The sequence below is a fragment of the Sparus aurata genome, chromosome 21 (genome assembly GCF_900880675.1).
Source record: "Sparus aurata chromosome 21, fSpaAur1.1, whole genome shotgun sequence".
NCBI classification, from domain to species: Eukaryota; Metazoa; Chordata; class Actinopteri; order Spariformes; family Sparidae; genus Sparus; species Sparus aurata.
The window spans coordinates 27075849-27096822 of record NC_044207.1 but is presented as its reverse complement, the minus strand read 5'-3'; the positions used below and the strand labels follow the sequence as shown (position 1 = coordinate 27096822).

The 20974-nt window shown below is 42.2% G+C and overlaps 1 protein-coding gene across 2 annotated transcripts in view; it reads left to right on the top strand.

The window, feature by feature from the left end:
• LOC115572401 (rap guanine nucleotide exchange factor 4-like) overlaps nt 1–20801 on the top strand; it is a 29018-nt gene extending 8217 nt beyond the window's left edge. Inside the window, exons 5-33 of one of the 2 annotated variants that reach the window (XM_030402425.1) lie at nt 2608–2750; nt 3637–3725; nt 5038–5184; nt 9053–9125; nt 9587–9642; nt 10698–10804; nt 10898–11019; nt 12123–12306; nt 12548–12632; nt 13191–13251; nt 13798–13874; nt 14427–14573; nt 14912–15006; nt 15122–15207; nt 15425–15503; nt 16162–16312; nt 16412–16500; nt 16587–16614; nt 16720–16795; nt 16890–17036; nt 17145–17242; nt 17522–17647; nt 17873–18051; nt 18172–18262; nt 18363–18413; nt 18737–18824; nt 19242–19306; nt 19407–19461; nt 19556–20801. In XM_030402425.1, the coding sequence (XP_030258285.1) occupies nt 2608–2750; nt 3637–3725; nt 5038–5184; nt 9053–9125; nt 9587–9642; nt 10698–10804; nt 10898–11019; nt 12123–12306; nt 12548–12632; nt 13191–13251; nt 13798–13874; nt 14427–14573; nt 14912–15006; nt 15122–15207; nt 15425–15503; nt 16162–16312; nt 16412–16500; nt 16587–16614; nt 16720–16795; nt 16890–17036; nt 17145–17242; nt 17522–17647; nt 17873–18051; nt 18172–18262; nt 18363–18413; nt 18737–18824; nt 19242–19306; nt 19407–19461; nt 19556–19683 (2923 nt within the window). In that variant the 3' untranslated portion in view covers nt 19684–20801. Of the gene's footprint in view, nt 1–2607; nt 2751–3636; nt 3726–5037; nt 5185–7975; nt 8305–9052; nt 9126–9586; nt 9643–10697; nt 10805–10897; nt 11020–12122; nt 12307–12547; nt 12633–13190; nt 13252–13797; nt 13875–14426; nt 14574–14911; nt 15007–15121; nt 15208–15424; nt 15504–16161; nt 16313–16411; nt 16501–16586; nt 16615–16719; nt 16796–16889; nt 17037–17144; nt 17243–17521; nt 17648–17872; nt 18052–18171; nt 18263–18362; nt 18414–18736; nt 18825–19241; nt 19307–19406; nt 19462–19555 lie in introns of those variants that run through there. The other variant, XM_030402426.1, reaches the window with a different exon arrangement.
• Nucleotides 20802–20974: the final 173 nt, after the last annotated feature.

Here is a 20974-nt window from a genome sequence, read left to right as displayed (position 1 = left end):
TGAACTAAATGCAGCAGTGGGTGGGTGTCATTATTTCCAGCCTGCGTCGTAATCTTATACTGGAAAGGATCTTATTGTAGAGCACTCAGTGCTCCTCAGCAATGCACCTTCTTATCCAATCAATATCCAGCAGTGTGTGTGTCTGTCTGTGTGTGTCTTTGTTTGTGTGTGATTGGGAGCTTTCATCTACAGTAAACTGTTGATGTGAGCAAGTGAAGAGTGAGAGGCGGGGGAGAGGGGGAAGGTAAAAGCAAGACGGAGGTTAAGATACGACTGTCTCTTATATATCTGTCCAGAGACATTTATTGACAGTGAGTGTGAAGTGTGTGAGATAAAGTCAGAGCTGTTTTGTTCAGGGTTTCCCTAGGCAGGTAATAAACAGTACAGTCAACACACAGACACACACAGACGCACATAACTGGTCCAGATGCCATATGAAGTTTAATGTGGATTTCACAGAGAAGAAAGTCCTCTGAGCGTGCATTCATCAATCACATAGTTATTCATTCAAATATATGATTTGATGAGTATGTTTTTGATGATAAGCTGTAAACTGAGCTGTGTTTTTGCTGATTAGTAGTCAGTGTTTTCTAACAGGATCTCAGGTTGTTAGTGATGATGCAGAGCTGTGTACATCCAACTCAAGCCTCTGCTACAGTAACGCATCAATCTGCCAGCTCCAGAAAAAGCTGTTTGTGTTGAGGCTGTCTGACATTTTGGTCGGCTGCCACACATCAACCTATGATTTATTTTTGTCTGGAAACGTTGAACATTTTCCAGATGGGTGTTTCCCAAAAACAATCTGCAGAACCTTCTGGTGTCTCTTCAGCGCGTCATGCTGGTCGATTGGTAAATCCCACGTGTGCGTGTGCGGCCATGATTTGTGGCTGAAAGCCGAGATCTCTGCTGACATGAAAAAAAAATGGAGGGGGAAAAGGCTGAGGAGGGGAGAAGTCCAGGAGGAGGGAAAAGGGGGATGGCAGGGGAGAGAAAGATCAGGTGAGCAGCTCTCGGGTCACATCCGCCTCACACTGATGGGGGAGACAAATTCCTCTGGACAGGCTAGGAGCCAGCAAGCACACCATAACTGAAGAGAAAGACGAACAAGGATTTAACCAGGGGATTATAACCGGAGGACCTTAACGGTTTCACTGCAGACGGATAGGTGAAGGGTGATGATGCTATTACCCATTCAACCCCGCAGAGTTAACCTCCCCGTCTTTCCCTGTTGTGGTGTGTGGGAGTCCACCTGTCTAAACCATTAACCCAGCCTACACTGGGATATGACGGAGCACCGAGGGCCAATACGTAGCCAGTGGGAGGATGATGGGAGGATGAGTCAGAGACCAAAAAAAGGGATAAAAAGACAGAGACAGAAAGAAAAGACCCGCCTGTAATGCCCCCGAGCTTGTGGCAGATGTTGCAGGACTGGAAAGATGTGTTGTGCAGTGCAGCCCTTTAGGCTCAGTCTGTGTTTATCTGGGAGTACCGTCCCGGGTTACGGAGGACAATCAGCTACAGCTCGGGGACACAAATATGTGTGTTTTTATCCCCTGTATGTACATGTGCGCTTAAAAGGGGGAGTCTTTGCTGCCTGTGAGCTTGCAAAGCAGAAAAGAAGGGATAATAATGGGAGGATGGTGAGTGCTGGTGAGTTAGTGGTGGGACTTAATGGATGGAGAAGGGATGCCAGGGATGGCGAAGAGAAAATGTGAAGCGTAAAGAAGAAAGAGGGATGTTTGTTTTTTCCTGTCTTGCCTGTCAAAGGAGGAAAAGTGGATGGAGATGAGAGAAATGTTTAGTGGTGCCAGACAAAGAGGAGAAAGCTAGAAGCAAAGGAGGAGTTGGGGATAGACAGCCTTTCGTCTGTGAAGGAAGAAGCCAGCGGTGCATTAGCTATTCTGTATGAGCATACACACTCACTCGTACAGACACACACACACAAGCGCACACGCACGTGCAAGGATGAGTCACGAGCAAAGCAAAATAAGTGAATGAACGAGGCTAACTGCACTGCGTGTTACCCTGAAATGTTTTGGCTTTGTGGTTTTTTGCCGCCGCATCACTGAACAGAATGTTTAAGCTCTCAGATCAAACTTCTGTGTGTTCCCGTGTAGGTGTCAAACGATGCTTGTGTGTGTGTGCGCGCTCAGATTTAAGCGTATTAGAAATGGCAGCAGTACAAATGAGATCTTGCATCAACACCCTGTGGGGGGTCTTAGCTGAGAGAAGTAACGTCTGCGGCTCTCCGCTGTTATCGCTAAGACACCAGGCCGAACAATGAAGCAGCATTCTCACACACGCACGCACAAATGCGTAACACTAAAACAATAGCGATGCCTTTTATCTTAAAGGACGGTAACGCAGATTTTTCATCTTTTACTCCATTGAACGCGAATTGCAAATATTTAGCATTACTGCCAAAAGCATTCCGAGGCGCACTGTACTGTAGCTTTATGATTGATTTTCTTAGCCTCTGTGCAAAAATGGACTCGCTCGAGAATGATAATCCATCGCAGTGAACAAGTCGCATCCTGCAGTTAATAGGCCGAAACATGACAAAAAAACAGTGACGTTACATCTAATGAATGGTTGTTCTGTGCACAGGCCCTCGGAGCGCTCAGGAGAGGATGTGGACATTATATTGACCAGACTGAGAGAGGTCAAAGCCTTCCATAGGTTCCCACCTCCGCTCTTACTGCAGATCTGTGCCTGTGCCTTCTATGAATGCCTGGAGAAAGGCATCACACGTACGTACATGCACACACACCCACAGAAACGCTCAAAAATAATGGTTGTGGTTTTGTGTACAATAATAGATGCTCTGTGGCTGTCAGGCTCAGACTATCTCTCCAGAGTAAAGCATCATTATACAGTATATACAGTGTGTTATTACATGACAGTCACGCTGCAGAGGATGCCTTTGCTATATGAAGAGTGATGCATTGGTTTGTAAAGTAGTGTGATCCTTTAAATTCATGTGTATACTCCTCCCTGCATACAAATTATGCAATCCTTTTTTTTAAACATTTGTAGCTTATGGATGTTGGCACATTTCATAGCTCTTATGGCTGCCATTAATCATTATTGCAGTATTATTAATCAGTCAATTACTTGTACAGCTGCTTTAAATAATAAGTGCTTTGCTGAGAAAATATCACAAAATTGCTTACAAAAGATACATTTTCAGAGCCCAAATTGTTTCATTTGGATGTTAAATACTCACTAGGGCCTGGCAATATATCTTTATTATTATATATTGGAATATTTAACTTGATTACAATACCTTGTAAAATATTAATATCCAACACCATGTTTGATACCTCATGAAACAAGTTATACAACATTGAATGAATATATTTATGGATTTGCGTTTTAAAGATTAAAACAACAACATGTTAGTTAATTTACTAACATGTTGCTGTCAGAGAGAGTAGCGATGAACTGAAGCAAGCACTGGTGTAACGATGTTGCAATAAATGAGCAACGAGCTATTTCAAATATTCACAATTGATATTGATATTTTTGACAACACTACTAGGGAGTGGTGGTATAGTTTTTTATGAATGCCCATTGAGTGAAATGCTTTTTCCCCACCAGCACTCTACACTGTTTAACGTATTTTACTGTCCGCAGTGTTTCGACAAGGAGACATAGGCACCAGCTGGTACGCTGTCCTGTCTGGCTCTCTGGATGTCAAAGTGTCAGAAACAGCCAACCACCAGGTGAGATCAGTTTGAGACAGATTGCAGCCTCATACATGCATGATAACTTACGTGGTTTCACTTGTGCTGCTGTGCGTCAGTTGCGTGCGTTTGCTTTAAATCATTTGAATCACAAATGAATGAATGAATGAATAATGTATTGAGTCCTGAATCACAGACACTACGGGGTTCATTCTGTAATTTCCTCTCTACTTTTGTGAAGAAGCACGATTTTTCTCGGCTGCCATTTTCTTACGACCTCTTGTACTATTTTTATCATAACCTCCTCTATCGAGGATCCAGGCCTCGCTCTACAAGTGCTCCTCGTGTAAGAGAGCCGATTCTGAGCGACGCTCTTAAATGCTGACATTGTTCTAGCACATTAGCTCATGTCTTCCTGCTTAAATATGCCAAGGCAAATCTGCCACAGCGCAGAAAACAAGTCCACTGAGAACTGTGCTTGCCGCTAATTGTTATGTCCTTTACGCCAGAGTGTGAAAATTAAGTTTTACTATGAAGAGGGGAAGAGGGGAGAGTAAGAGAGAGAGGATTTGTTCCCGTTTAAAGATGGAGATAAGACGGCCCTCCATTGTGAAATGTCCCTTTTTATGTTCTGTATGTAGCCCTTAAGTGCCATCGGTGGCCTAGATTCTGTGGCTATATCTGAAATGTCAGTTAGGACCTCTGAAAAGGTTTCCATAGCATTCTGAATATTTGTCTATATCAGTGTGTTTGCTTGCCTCCAGCCTGTCAAATTATATCCAGCACCCAGAGATATTTTCCTTGCAGGAGACTGTGTTTACTAGCCCCTCACATTTGAATTGATTTGCATTGATTACCATATATTAATCTGTCTGCTCTTCATGTCTGTCCATATTTCAAAAACAAACCTTTGGATATAGAGCTGCAGCGAGTAGCTGATTAATCGATTAGTCACTCAACAGAAAATTATCATTGTATTTGGCATCTTTTGAAAAGAAACAATCAAAGCATTCTCCAGTTGAAGCTCCTACAATGTGAATATTTCTGTCTTAACGTTGCATTGTAAATTTAATAGGTTTGGGGTTTGGATTGTTTGTCAGGCAGAAGAAAACATTTGCTAACATCAGTTTGGACTCTAGAAGATTGAAATATGGAACAAACAACTGATTGAAAATACAGCCCGACTAATACGTTGCAATATGTTTTTTGGCCTTATTATTGCTTGTTTCTTTTTACTCTATTATATATATTTTATCAATGTGCTAAATTCTTTCATATTATATTGCTGGATCCCAAACCTTTTGTTCTTTAACAACCAGCCGTTTGAAAAACCTGTTGTGTTTGTGCACAGGATGCAGTCACTATCTGTACTCTGGGGATTGGGACAGCGTTCGGGGAGTCCATCCTGGACAACACACCCCGCCATGCTACCATTGTCAGCAGAGAGACCAGCGAGCTGCTGCGTATCGAGCAGAGGGAATTCAAGAGCCTCTGGGAGGTGAGAGATCTAAAAACCGAGAGAGCTGCTTTACTGTATGTATCTGAGTATGAGTTGGAACCTCATGGTTCAGCATGAACTCCGTACCTAAAGGTTTTCCATCTTGAAAGAGTTCCCTGTGGAGACTGCAATTTTCAGACACCCTTGACCTGTAATTGTACCTTTAACCACAAGAGGGCTGTCCACCATAACAGTGCCCACCTATTAGACACACTCCTCAGGTGATACAATGAGAGCGAGAGCGAGCGAGATAGAAAGAGAGAGAGAGTGAGAGAGAGAGAAATGCCTGTGTGCTTGTGTTTAGTACTGGCTGTCTATTGTTGTCAGAGCTTGCTGTGGCTTAGTGCAGCATTCACAGCACAAGGGATGATGCACCAAACCAATGCACCAAGAGCCTATAGGGATCTATACTGTGAACTGTGTACTGTGTGTGTTAAATGTGCAGGGAAGGAAGTGTCGTGGGAATTTAAATGTGATAAGTGCATATTAGTCCTCGCACCACTATGAATAAAACATCGTGTGCGCTGAAGTTTCCTCCTGAGCTCAGAGACCTGCTGATAATATATTCCGATTGTGCTGGAACGGTAAAGAGGAGGTTGCATAGTAGTATCCTGAGGCGATCAGACTAATGGTCATTAAAGTGGTAAAGGTGGCTTAATCGCCTTGAATACAAACTATTTCTCTCTCTCTCTATATATATATATATATATAGGCAGAATAGTTTAGTTCAAGCACAGTTATATGCTGCCTTTTTCACAGCAGATATTTTAAAAGGTCACTGCAACATTAATGGCTCCATTCATGTAACTTTCCATACCAATTATTAACATAATTACACACACCTGTGCTAAAACATGCATATCTGAAATGTCAGACATGTTCCAACTGGTGTCCACTCTCAACTGGTGATATCAATAGGACTGAGTTGCAGTAAATGTTGATCAAATGAATATTATAATTCATCATCTTTCCTTTTTTGGTTTAGCATGAAAAGGTCTTACTAGGTAAAAGTATTGATGTTTCCAGCTAATGTTGGTACATCGCAGTAAAACTGATATTTAGCACAGTGCTCCTAATACTGTAGAGCTGATTTTGATGAGTCATGTTCAGAATATAAAAACTCATCGTCGGCTGGTATCTCAGATATTCCACACAGATACTGTATCATGCAAACTTGAAGAATCAGCACTCAGTGGCATGGCCTCAGCCTGGCATCTGCTTTGAGAGTTGGCATTGTAGTAGTGGCTTCTCTGTGGGCCTCCTTGTTGAGGTTACCCTCTCCATTCACAGGGTCCCCCTCAGAGAGGAAGTCCTGGCAGAGCAATGGATCAGTTTACTGTAGCTCCACAGTCAGCGTCTGAGGGCCACAAGTGTCTGCCCTGTCGTTTGGTCAGGCTCTAATCTTCTATTTTTCGTTGTCAGATACAAAAGGGTCCTGTTTTCTTTCATGTTGTCAAAAATTGTAGTCGATTCAACAACCTGAACTCAGATGTAGTTGGGTAGAATTGCAGGAAAACTTTACAAGTCAAAGTGTATTTTCTGGTTATGTGAGTAAGACTAAATGTATTTTAAAATAGATAAAATAGTATAAATTCTTTCTGGCTCCAGAAATTTATTAACTTATCTAATGGCAGCTACAGTACAATCTGTTGGCCACTTTGTTGCTTTAGTTTACTGCTCAGATGAGTGACAATAGATACAAATCCACCCAGATTTCATCTTTATTAAATATTGAAACATGCAGCATTTTGCAGAAAAATAAAGGTTTTGATTATGAAAATGCTGTTTATTTTCGCTGACGTTTTCCTTGTGTTCTATATACATGGCTAAGCATTCACAACAGTGTTGTTATGAACCAAACATGAATATGACAGCCTTGTTTCTGACAAGCCTGTTGACAAACCCTTTGACAGATTTCTCTAAAATGAGATGTTGTTTTGACAGCTTTTCTGCTCTCAGTATAAAACAGATTTATCTATTCATTGATGCCATTTTTGAGAGAAATAATGACCTCATCTGGATTATTATTAGATTAAATTGGATTTACTGAAACGTGATATGTCCATTTCATGTGGGAGGAACATGTAAAAACAAGATAAGATGATAATTGGTTATTAAAGCGTGTGCCATCTAATTACTAGGTTTGTAGTGTGTTTTTTTTGTTTGCACTAAGTGCACTCAGTCTCCCACTCTTCTGTCTATTTTAGGACAGTAGACATAACAGAAAGATAGCAGAAAAATATAGCCCGAGGTTGTAGTCTTTTGAATCTGGTTCAGCTCATACTAAAAGGATCTTTGTGTTTTATGTGTGTGCTTCTGTGTTTTGTGTGTGCATGGACTCATTTGTGTGCATGTGCTCGTGTGTGGCAAGGAGGACTAGAAAGCTACGGGATGAATGCAGTCATGTGTTTGATGAAAGGATAAAAGAAGAAGGCGCTGCTCCATAATTCTATGTGAAAATTAGGTGAATAAATGGGGTGTAAATGTAAAACAGCTTGTTGCCGTGTCTGACAGATATGTGTAAAAGTACAGTTTACAAAACAACAGATGGCTGGTTGGCATGGCATAAGTCTTTCACTTACTACTCTGTCCCTTTCACCTGCTCTACATTTCGCTTGCCCACTTCCTCTCTCCTCTATTGGCCACGCTGTGTCTTTTGCCAGCCTCCTTCCTTTCCTCCCTCCCTCCCTCCCTCCATCCTCACCCTCACTACTTCTTTCTTTGCCTCCTCTGCTTCCTTTCTCTGTCTCTCCCTCCCTCCCTCTCTCTCTCTCCTCCTTCACTAGAGTAGCTCGGTCGGACGGACACTCAGATCACCGTGGTAACCTGTGGGAGAAAGTGGTTTGGTTCTTGGCTCGGTTGTGGCGAGAGAGGAGGAGTGAGAGACTGAGAAAGACACTGTGTAGCCTGTGTGTGTGTGAGAGAGAGAGAGAGAGAGAAAGAGAGTGAGAGAGAGAGAGAGGGAGAAAGAGGAAGAGAGAGGGGGAAATAAAGGAGGAGAGAAGCTTGTTTGGAGCAGGATGCTATCCGGTGGTTTGTGTGTGAGTTGTAAAGGAGCAGAGGGCAGCTCTCTGGGGTTTCAATCCCTCCAGTGTTAGGCAGCTGAGTGTGTTACCTCAGGTGAGTGTGACTTCTCCACTGTAACAGTGTGTAGTTTGTGGTGTGTGTGTGATGTTTCACTGTCATGTTTTTCTTCTGTTTACTTTTGTTGTCCTCTCAAAAAATGAAATTGAAACTTCCAGGATTCGTTTTCCGTTGTTTTGTTTTCTGGTTGTATGTGTGTTTTTGTGCAAGCAAGTCACTGACAGGGGGGTGTTTGTGACTTCAGGTCAAACAGATGCTCTCTCTGTCTCTTCTTCTGAGTGTGTGTGTGTGTGTGTGTGTGTGTTGGTGTTTGTGTGTGTTCCTGGCAGTCCTCAGAGGGTATAGGTTGCTTTGTAATGACCTTGCAGGCGGGCAGTGGCACATCCCGGCTCAAAATGACCTGCTGTGTGTACTTCAGTGTCTCTGCTATAGAAATGCAAACCGAGATTATTGTTGGTAACAGCTGTAAGGGCAGCATCTGTATGTACTCATTAACCCTGCTTTGAATGCTGCTGTGAGTGTGTGCGTGGGTTGTGTGTCTTATATAATGTTAGTTGTTCTGCATGTAAATGATCTTGGTTGCACAAAGGGCTTTGTTTTGAGGGGCACTTGCTGCGTGTGTTTGAAAGTATCAATGTGTGTGTGTGTGTGTGTGTGGGTGTGTGTGTCTTATAGAGATGGATTTTAAAAGCTGATGATGTGTAATAAATGATCCATCTTGATAAAAGAGGCGGTCATTGTTTTTCTAAATTGACATTAATTCTAATATGTGTGTCTCTTGTAGAAATATCGTCAGAGCCTGGCTGGATTGTTGGCCCCTCCTTATGGAGCCATGGAGAGTGGATCTAACAATGACAGTGAGTAGAGACACACACACACACACACACACACACACACACACACACACACACACACACACACACACACACACACACACACTACACTGAAAGAAACACTGTAAATGTTGTTGTTAAATTACTGGACTTCAGTGTGTTTACTTTTATATGAACCAATATAAATAATTATGTTGCATTGTAAAACAGAGGTTAGAGAATGGAACCAAAATGTAAGTATAATGTTATGCACAAAATATACTCACTGAGCAAAATAAGAAAAATGCCTCAACTGTTGGCGTCACGTGTGCAGAGTTAAAGCATCATCTTATCGGCCCGTCGTATTGTCTGAAATACTCATTTTGGGTTGATGTTGATATTTCATTTAAAGCCTTTATGATGAATCCCTAGTTTTTTTTAATCTACATCTACATCCTGTTCAAGTTTTCTTTTCGACCAGCTTGACAACAGTTTTTCCTCCACAGGACTCGCAGACAAAGACAACATGAACTCAGACTCTGCAAACAAAGCTCACAACAAGGTAAACACTCTCTCCAGCTCACTGCCTGGCACCCAAAGGTCTGTCTTGGATTTGTACAGGAAGTGAAAAAAAACTCAATCCTATAAATAAACTCTGCCAACACGTTTTTCGGAGAGCTGTGCTCTTCCTCGCGGCACACAAAGCATGAATGAACTAACCCCACAACCGATATACTGTGTGGCCCAGGCAGTCTCGGTTTGTCTTGGATTCCTTTATGCATCGCTGCTTGTGTCAGAAGATGTGTGTGGACAGGGCATTGAGGGCTGAGCAAAAAAGAGGTGTCTCATATTTCTGATAGAGCTGGCTAGTAGATGAGCGATATTAATGCTTAAAAAATTCTGTAGCTAATATTTGAAATCAAAAGGTACTTAATCTAATCACCACTGTGCAGAGAGAAGAAATAAACTGGGCCACAGTGTCATAAAACTACACTGCTGCATACTTTCATGTTTGTAAATTCATCCAGAGTGCTACAATGAATTGTGGAGGTGTGTGCGTGTGTCTTCTGAGCAGAGACGAGTGATGACTCATAGTCGTGATCCTCTGTAGTTATGCTAATGCTAGCTTAATGCATGCACACAGAAGAAAGATCCCATCTGCCCAATTAGCATGCCTTGCTTTGTTGTTTTCTCCAGCTGCTGTGTATACACACATCTGTCTTTTTCCTCTGTTTCTAAGGGGCAGGTGTGATCTGTATAGGATGTGCCTGCTTGTATGCACTTTGTGTTTTAGGGATAGGGTTGCTATAAAGTGTTGTACTGTATGTAATTAGCATTCATCCCTTGCAGTGTAGCAATCAAAAACAAAGTTAAACTTCAAAATAATTTTTTTTGGCGGCTTATTGAGACTTCTCAGACAATTTATTGATCTGAACATTCGGGGTAAACTGAAACTGTGGCCTCTTTTGAATGTAGTCTCAGATGTCTATTTCACTTGCCTTTGTCTATATAAACGTTACAGCCTGTAGTCAGCATGAGTATTGCATGTTTTGACACTCTCATTACAGTTTACAATCAGTTAATCAAACTACCCTGGTGCTCCCACGTGTTCTGTAGATTCCATCAGAGAAGCTGCAGAGGGCGGGGAAGGTTCTCCGCAACGCCATCCTGTCCAGAGCCCCACACATGATCCGAGACAGGAAGTACCACCTCAAGACATACAGGTAACAATGTGTTTGACTTGCGCTTCAGTTGTGAATATACATGCAGCAGCTTTAGAAAAGTCAGTGGATTGTATTGGTATGTGTTTATTACAGACAGTGCTGTGTAGGCACAGAGCTGGTGGACTGGTTGGTGCTGCAGAGTGCCTGTGTGCTCACACGGTCCCATGCTGTTGGGATGTGGCAGGCACTACTAGAAGAAGGGGTGCTCAACCATGGTAAGTAAAACTTCTGTTTCTGTATTGTTTCCTGATTATATAGTGCATGATGTTTAGTCTCATTCATGCACAGTACAGTTGTAAAAACAGGAGCTTACACGCACATCCAAACAGGACAGCAGGTGCTGAATTAAAAGAGAGCAAAACATGGAACAAAAAGACAACTCACTGCGTACAGAGGTGCCTTTTTAGTTTGTTTTCATACTTGATGTCCTGTAAGCCCAATGGTGGATACAGATACCTTGTGTGTTCCCTCTATGATACAGTGTGTATTCTTTTATATTTTTAGTGTATTTTAACTGAATTATTGCTATTTTCCTTTCCTTTCCCATTCCTAATGTAGGTTATGATGCAGTCTCTTGTCTGTATATTTATAGTTATTCTAGTGCTTTTATGTGATTTGTTTTGTTTGGGAGATGCTGTTTGAGTGTCATTCCACACGTACATCAGGAACAATGTGCAAAGTCACATTAGTGAATAAATACTAAATATGTGTGCATATGTTTTTCTACTTTTATAATTTAACTGATAAGATGCTCTATTCATGTGACTGCTCATGTGACTGTTGTGTGACGGCGTTGTGCAGTGTCACTCTGGTCTGATGAAGGGCACTGATGCGCAAAATGTCACTACTTCGGTGCATTAAATAAATGGATGTTGGAGCCCTGCAGTGTGCGAGCAGATTTAACATTCAAAAGTCAGTTTCAAAACCTCTGAGAAATAATAAGAGAGGAGTTATTTTCTTCAGATTATCTTTGTTTTACATCTTGTGTCATTAATTATTAAATTAGGATTCTATACGTGTGGACATGTTAAAGCAAGGTGTCTCTTGTTTGACTTGAGTTGAAGTGGTGGTTTTACTAAATCTAAACATCAATCGCAGTGAAAGTGTTGTTATGAATACCAGCTTGGAAACTAATTGGAAGTGTTGAAGCAGGAACATAAAATATGGATTGAATTTCAAATTCTTCGACTTCAAAGAAAATGCCTGAAATGATCTTCTGAGTCAAGAAAAACAACAGTGATTTGATAAATCACCAGGCACGATTAGTGTATGTTTAAACGTGTACACTTCTTCCTTTTGATGTGTGGCTGCTCCACAGTGGACCAGGAGCTGGGTTTCCAGGACAAGTACCTGTTCTACCGCTTCCTTGATGATGAGGAAGAGGACACGCCATTGCCTAGTGAGGAGGAGAAGAGGGAGAGCGAGGAAGAGCTGCCAGAGACCATCCTCTTCCTCGCCCAGATCGGTCCAGACGCTCTGCTGCGCATGATCCTCAGGAAATCGTAAGCAACAAACACAGAAGCATGTTGAAATATTTCACCTGCCACATTTTCAAAAATATCTATCACACTGTAGCAAACGTAATCCTACACAAGCATCTGTAATATTCAAAAGAACAGCCCAATCGTTTTAGCATTAGGATGTGTCATTAGTAATTTTTAGAGCAGTGTAATAAGAGGTGACGCGTGTGCCTGGAATCTTGGTGTTGAGTTAATTCTGACTAATCCCTGTGTGTGTCCGCAGGCCAGGTCAGAGGACAGGGGACGACCTCGAGATCATCTACGATGAGTTGCTTCACATCAAGGCCTTAGCTCACCTCTCCAACACTGTGAGTCAGGCGGTCCACTTTTCTTTTTAAAGGGACAGTACGGCTTTCCAAACTTGCCATTAGTTCGTCAGAGTCACTTGCTACAGTCTTTTTCTTTTTAAGAGCAGAGGGAGGAGTGTTTCTCTTCACAGTGTAATGGGACAGTGTTTTACACCAGTCTGTCATGTTTTAGCAAGCCCTCGCTATGAGGAGGAGTCTGTAAGTCTGTAACGGCTCGAGAAGTGTTTTTGGTGCAGTTTTCATGCTCCCTATATTCCTAGAACCAGTGCTGTTTGTATTAGATGCAATTGCTTTACTATGGCCCTGGAAAGTCACATTCCAACGGATAAAAGTAGTTCACAAATAATAGACCTCCTTAACCATTTTGTACAAACTGCTTTTAAATATATGTAAGTTAGTCAGAGAGAGTTAAAAACTCTCCATGTGCTGCCATGATGGATCGTAAGGACTCCCAGGTCAATTCAGATGCTCCTTAAAACCCCTCATCTTTGCATTTCTACTGTTCTTTCATATGTTTCTAAATCCAGTGTGACTTGAGCCGTGTTCTCTGGTTTATAGGTGAAGAGGGAACTGGCGAGCGTTGTGATCTTTGAGTCGCATGCGAAAGCTGGAACCGTGTGTGAGTGTTTCACTTTGTACTATACTGTATTTTTATTTGCGTGCATGGTGAGCAGCAGAGTTTTTTCAACGTCTGACTCTGTGGGACCTTAGTTAGCTGTGGGTTCCAATTTGAGCTCTGTTTTATTTTTGTCAGTACTCGTTTAAATCTTGGCACCTCTGCACATTTAAAAGTATGCTGAAATAGCCATTAGCAGTTCCTGTTTGCATTGCACTCATGGATGAACAGACAACTACTACTAGATTACAGTTATAGACTGAAGTAGACTTTAAAAACGTGATGATTCTCAGGCAGAATCTGGAGTTATAGGGAACATCTTTATTCTTTGATATCAAAGAGAGCTGATAGACGCTTAACTGCGATGGACACTGGCGATAATGATGTCCGCAAGTGGAATCTAAAAACATGTGTATTATGTCTGTGTGTTTGGATTTCACGATAAAGGCTCCCCTGCGGTTTGACAAACTGGTGTGCAGACTTTGATTGCTTATCATGTATGCGGTGGTAATATATGTTAAATATATGTTTATGATCTTTATCTCCTAGTGTTCAACCAAGGAGAGGAGGGCACATCCTGGTACATCATCCAGAAGGGCTCTGTCAATGTGGTCATCTATGGCAAGGTGTGTGTGTGTGTGTGTTTGTGTGTGCATGAATGCATTTATCCTCCTACATGCTTATGTTTCTTTCTGTGACAAGTGAGCATTGTTCAATTGTTCTGCTTCATCTGATGCTATTTCATGTGTAAGTAAAGGATTAAAATGTGCAGCTGATCACGTCTGTATGGAGCAGACCAGCATCGTCTGCCCCGTGGGGCTGGGAAACACCAGCGGTGGAGTTTGGCAAACTCTGCTCAGCTCACCATGACTCATCACTATGATTAAATGGCTTAAGGGGATTGTACGCATACACAATTTCACACCCCACATGGATTTTACAATCCCTGTACAGGCAGATGAACTCGACATGCTCGTGTACGTGCCTACACATTGATCACACGTGAACATAAACACATGCACTCTGCACATACACGGACAAGTACAGATGATTCATCCCAGTCCTGAGCACTGATTTTTTTCTCCAGGGCTTAGAATGACTAGTAAACTGTTTTCTGTCTGTGTTTTATTTCTGCGTTCATTCATGCGCGCGCGTGTGTGTGTGTGTGTGTGTTTTAGGGTGTCGTGTGCACGCTCCATGAGGGTGACGACTTTGGGAAGTTGGCCCTGGTTACAGATTCACCTCGTGCAGCCTCCATCGTCCTGAGAGAGGATAACTGCCACTTCTTGCGCGTGGACAAGGAAGACTTTAACAGGATACTCAGGGTAGGTCGACAGGAGATGGGATACAAATGGAGCCACACCAGCACCAAATTACTACTTTTGGTCTTACAAATACTGTTATTGGCTAAGTATTTTCTCAAAGTCACAGCCGTGTCAAAAGATCCTGTCAAAAGTTAGAATATTTTATTCACTGAACACTGTCTGAATTCATTCATTCAGGCCGTCTGCAGCATCATACTGCATTATGTGCCAAGTGATGCTGTCTGACTATGATGTGTGTCTCCCCCCTCTGGCAGACGGGCTTTATTACATTAACAAAAAACACATTTGACATGAAATGACATTACTGATTTTGTGCATGCGTCTTGTTGTATTTTTAGGACGTGGAAGCTAACACGGTGCGTTTAAAGGAACATGAACAAGCTGTGCTGGTGTTAGAAAAGAGTCCTCGCACCACGTCACTGGGAACCATCAAGTATGTGTGAGGAGTCTTGCACACACACTTGAAAATGCACAGTAAAACAAATATATCCTTGTGTGTGTTTTTGTATGTTTATAAAATGCGTCACATCTTCTCTCATTCATTGCAGGTACACTGTGATATCAGGAACACCAGAGAAGATCCTTGAGCACTTCCTGGAGGCGATGAGGATGGACATACATCACAGTGAACCAGGTGAACAGAAAAGATGCATAAATGTTGCAAAATGAATGAGCCGTTAGGCTTAAATGAATGGTTGCCAGAGATAGTCCAGACACTAGTTCAAATGCACTGTAATTATGAAGGGAGGAAGGATGGATAGAAAATGAATTGAATGGTACTTTTACTGTCTTCTGAACCTTTTGATTTCCTTGTTTCCGGTGTGACTCTCTTCCCTCTGGTTCCCTTGTAGACCCAGCAGTGGATGATTTTGTCCTCATGCATTGTGTCTTCATGCCCAACAGCCAGCTGTGCCCTCTGCTCATGGCACAATATCCTTTCTGCCTTTTATATACAGACTTCACTTTTCTTTATTCATACTGTCTGTGATACCCACCGTCAGGTCAGTACACTTCACATTTGTTGACAAATCCTCTTGGATGGACACGTCTGCTGTTTGCTGCTCACCGTAAAAATGCGACTGACAGAATCTTGGACTGTGCAACTCACCGATTCGGCTTACAGAAGTGCTGAAGCAGCAGTTGACCATCCAGCACTAATGAACTGCTCAGCCACACCACAGCTCCCTTCACACCACACTAACAAGTTGTAAACCTTGCACAGAAGCTCTTATTATTCCTATTGTCTTAGTCATTGTGGTGCAAGTGTTCAGCTACTTGTGCAGCTGCACTGATGATTACACCCTGTCAAGGATGCAGCGATGAGAGTTAACTGTTGGCTTCAGTTTGTCGAAGTATCCATTCTGTTTGCAGTGAAGCCTTTCCGAAATATTCTGCAAATACAGATGTTCTGTAAAATTATTGTTTTTTGTGAATGGAGTCTGGGGGCGGAGAAGAGAGCAATGTAGCTTTTTTGGTGCGGCATGCTGGATCTCTAGTTCAACATGTAGTTGCAGAAAATATTGTAACTACATCGTTAAGCAGTGTAAGATCTACGCCTTTTTATATTTATCCTTAACCACATATTCACCTACCATGCGGCATCTCCGCCCGGCTCTGAACAGGAGAGGTTGGAGTACGCACTCAACAGTAAGAGGAGGGCCCTCATTCTGACCCTGCGCTGGGCCAACGCACATACGTACATGCTACAGGAGGAGCCCGCTGCAATCTCGTTCCTCGAGGTGACCAATTTCAAGCTTCTAAATATTAGTGGATAACAGAACTTACACTGATTTTATACAACTGGTCTGACTGCAGTTCTTCCTCACCATCTGTTGTAGGAGCTGTATGGGAGTCTATCAAATGATTCTCGCATGTTGAGAGCTTTGAAAGACTTGGTGCCTGACGTGGAGAAAGTCGTGAAATTACAGTATGTTTTCCAGCCTCTGCATGTTAAACGTTCACTGTGATGTTTTATTACCAACCACATTTATACTTTCTTTTATGTTTTTGTAGTTCGGAAGAAGCAAAAGCCTCAAAAAAAGTAAGTCCAGACTACCGTCTTTTCTCCTTTCCTTTCCTTTCCTTTCCTTCCCTTTCCGTCATGATGATGAGGTCTCTGACTACACTGTCTTGTATAATTTAACAGAAATCTTTGATACGACAGTTCAGCAATGGAGAGGAAAGGCTGCAGAAGAAACAGCCCATTAGGAATCAAGATGACAGTAAGCTAGTCTGAATTTTTTGGGGATTTAATATTTTGTCACTATTGCACCAAAGCATGTTCATGATTTCAGTATCATCTCCGTGTGTGTCCAGTCCTGTTGAAGGTTTACTGCAGCGATCACACATACACGACCATCCGAGTCGCCGTGGCAGCGACGGGAAGAGAAGTGATCAGCGCTGTGGCCGACAAACTTGGCACCACTGACGAGCTCGTGTTGGTCCACCTCAGCTCTGCTGGTGGTAAGAAGAGAGACTAAATTTAGATATGATAGACAGATTATCAATCATTTCAGTGGCTTTCCTCTTGAAAGTTTGCAGATTGGAATTATATCAAATATTTTCTTACAGAAAAACTAATCCTGAAGCCCAACGACGTGTCAGTGTTTTCTACTCTGAACATCAACGGGAGATTATTTGCTTGTCCTCGAGAGCAGCTCAGCAGTCTGGTAAGAGATGATTTCCCCTTGTTTCTGAAGTCTTTATGAAATGGGTTCACAGTATTACCGAGCACGCTTTCTTTTGTGAGACGAGTGAAAGCAGGCACCCAATAAACAGATTCACACAGTGATCAGTTCAGAAAGCTGACCATGCCTTATGGGAATGATCTGCACTGCTGCAGTAGATCTTGTTTGAAAGGAGCTACATGTGTAATGTGTTTTGAATCTGTAGTCTTGTGGGTTTTATGAGTTTGTACAGATGGGTGTGTTTTTGTATCTGTGCCTCAGACTACTCTTGCAGACCAGGAGGGTCCCTCTGCAGGCTCCATGTCAACTTTTGAGCTAATGAGCTCCAAGGACCTGGCTTACCAAATGACCATGTTTGACTGGGAGCTCTTCAGCTGTGTGCACGAGGTATTACGCATGCACACACACACTAAAAACAACTTCAGGCCAGGAGTCAGACTGTAATCTGTGTCATTTTGTGTGTACGGTGCTGCAAGGAGCCTCATTTTACACTTTGAAATAACAGCACAAACCCTGCAGGAGTAATGCCCGACAGATTCAAGGTGGCAGGACCTGTCCACTGGATTAACTCTGAACCCGCTGCCTCTCATGTTTCCTCCCTCCTCTCCCCAGCATGAGCTGCTCTACCACACGTTTGGCCGGCAGAGCTTCAGGAGAACCACGGCCAACCTGGACCTGTTTCTGCGCAGGTTCAACCAGGTTCAGCTGTGGGTGGTCACTGAGGTCTGCCTCTGCGGACAGCTCAGCAAGAGAGTCCAGCTGCTCAAGAAGTTCATCAAGATCGCTGCACAGTGAGTAGAACCTGCTGCTGGCTTACACACATCCACTTACGTCAAGAGCTTATTATTGTATATAGGCTTGATTTGTAGTCGCATTCACTTTATGTCTTGAGTGTGTTTGTTTGTCCACAGCTGTCGGGAGTTTAAGAACCTGAATTCCTTCTTCGCCATCATTATGGGGATGAGCAACCCTGCTGTCAGCAGATTGAGTCAGACGTGGGAGGTAAACATTCTCCGATCTGCTTCTAGATCTTTATTGAACCTTAAATGTTTTCCTCTGTTGCTTAGTACTGCAGTGAAATCTTCTATTTTTTCCCTGGCAGAAACTCCCAACCAAGTTCAAGAAGTTCTATGCTGAGTTTGAGAGTATGATGGTGAGTTACGTGAAATTCCATTTACCACCATTGTTTAGGGGCGGCAGCCTGATTGTTTGATATGTAATAGCTGAGAAGCAATGGAATAATTAAATGTTTTTTCATGAAAAATAAACAGTATAATTGTTGCAAAGTTACTACAATATAGTTATTGTGAAATATTTCACTAGAAATAGAAAGTGACTGAGGTAAAGTACAAGTACCTCCAAAACTACATGCATACAGTAGTTGTACCACGAGGGATGATTAACAAAATCAGTTTTTTTGTAATTTGTTTGAAGTGAGTTCCAAATGTCTGACACAGTTTCTATGTTTGGTGACAGGATCCATCGAGAAACCACCGGTCGTACCGACTCACCGTCACCAAACTGGAACCGCCAATCATTCCCTTCATGCCCCTCCTCCTCAAAGGTACAACTCCATGTAGAGAACAGAGGAGTAATTGAATGAAATGGAAATGGAATGTAGGAGAAACATACTGTAGCTGCTGTTAAACTGAATTCTAGGGCTGCACTGTTACTTGAATGTATGATATATGACAGAACAATATCCAAATCGTAGAAGCTGCAATTTTTTTTTGATAAAGATGATGAAGTACTGTAGAGCTCCAGAGAGGCCCTTACTATCAACTCATGTTCTCCAGAAGTACGGAGAACATGTTTGTTGGGTGCAGATCCCAACAAATGTCACATTATAATGATGGAAATGATTCATTCTAGCTTATGTGGATCATATTTCAACCACAATATATATGTAAAAAATAATCTTAATGCGATGTCTTTACTGTGTTGTGCCGTCCTATTTAATCATTTTCCTTTTCTCTTGCAGATATGACATTTACACATGAGGGCAATAAGACTTTCATTGACAGTATGGTCAATTTTGAGAAAATGGTGAGTTTGTGAGAAATGGGAAACACATAGGACATTTTTTACTTGTCATACTGCTCTTCACTCAAGTTTGATGAACTAAAATGTCTCCTGTCCTCTTCAGCGTATTATAGCCAACACAATTCGGCAAGTGAGGCACTGTAGAAGCACACCCTTCAGTAAGCCTGCTTGGCACTTATCGGCACATTTTATCACATTTGCAAAGATTTGTGTAAAGTCGGCGTATAAACACATGTTTTTCCGTTTCATTAGATCCCGACATATGCCAACCCAACAAAAATCAAGCGGAGGTGCGAGGTTACGTCCGGAAGCTCTGCGTGGTCGACAACCAGAGGGCACTGACGCAGCTCTCCTACAGGCTGGAGCCGCGGCGGACATGAGCGCCACATCTTCCACCGCCATCGCCTTCTCCGTAACGTTAGCATAAACGAAAACAAAAAAAGAAGACCAACACACATTACTCAACACAGCCGGTCGTACAGTAGCAAATCACAACCGCCAATGACTTGAGCACTATTATGGACAATTATGGCTCAAGGACTTGTACTGTGCCATTAAACGCCTCTTCTTCCTGGACAGCAACTGTTCAGTTGCTCTCTTGTCGCCGTGTCTCTGAGGGTTTTAACCGTACTAGTTGTTACTGTTTGGGACCTGTTGGATAGAACTGTAATGTATAGAACTGGAATCAATATCCTGCATGACTGAACTTCATAGGCTTTGTGTTCTATACAGTGGACTTCTATCGGAGCGTCCTGTAATGTTGTGCTACCCCAAATGAGCCCTATAGTTTACATTATATTACTGTACCTGCCTGTAAAGCAAACCTTAATCTCCTGAGAAAAACACATACAACCCCCATGAACCATAGTAACCTAGACTCTTCATCTTCCCTGTTGAATATACAGATGAATATGAAATCTGAGAGTGCTTATTTACTTCATAATGATTATATACAAGTCTTTAGGATTTGATGTCCTTTAGGTAAATATCAGTGTCCCTTAACTAGTCCGACACTTCAAAACTACTAAACAAGAGTATTAGTTGGATTCAAGCCCGAATGTTATGGCAACAAGTGTTCAAATTTGTCACTGCAGTATTGCGTTAGATTTTTTTTTTTGCATACTCCTCTAGAATATGAATTATTCTAGTTGATGGAAGTTGCTTGGTGTGATCTGCTCTGAGGTCAGCTCTATAACCGACGCACCCCTTTGATTTGATGCGGAGTCTAAAGGCAACTTCTACTTTGAGGGGGAAATCTTCTCATCTCTACCAGTCGTGATCAGTCCGTGTAATTTTATTTTTATATATATATGTGGGTGTAGATTTTCGAGTGTGTTCTTGACAAGTGTCATTAATTTTTCCTTTGATCTCAGGAGCTTTTTTTGATGTGATGGTGTGTGTCGAGAACTGCTGTGAGGCCGGCTTTCCCCCGGAGCCGCCTGTAACTGTACTGTACGTGTGGTCTGCCTTGTAAATAAAAATAGCTAATTTAACATTGCTCACGCTTTGACGATATTCTTCAAAATGTGCTTTTGCCCCTGCGAGTTGTAGAGAGACTGAGGATGCTGAATTACTAAAACGACTGGAGATACCTGCTGTACAATTTTTACATTTTCTGAACCTAAGAACACAAGCTCATCAACACGTATTACCTCCTAATTTCAAAACCAT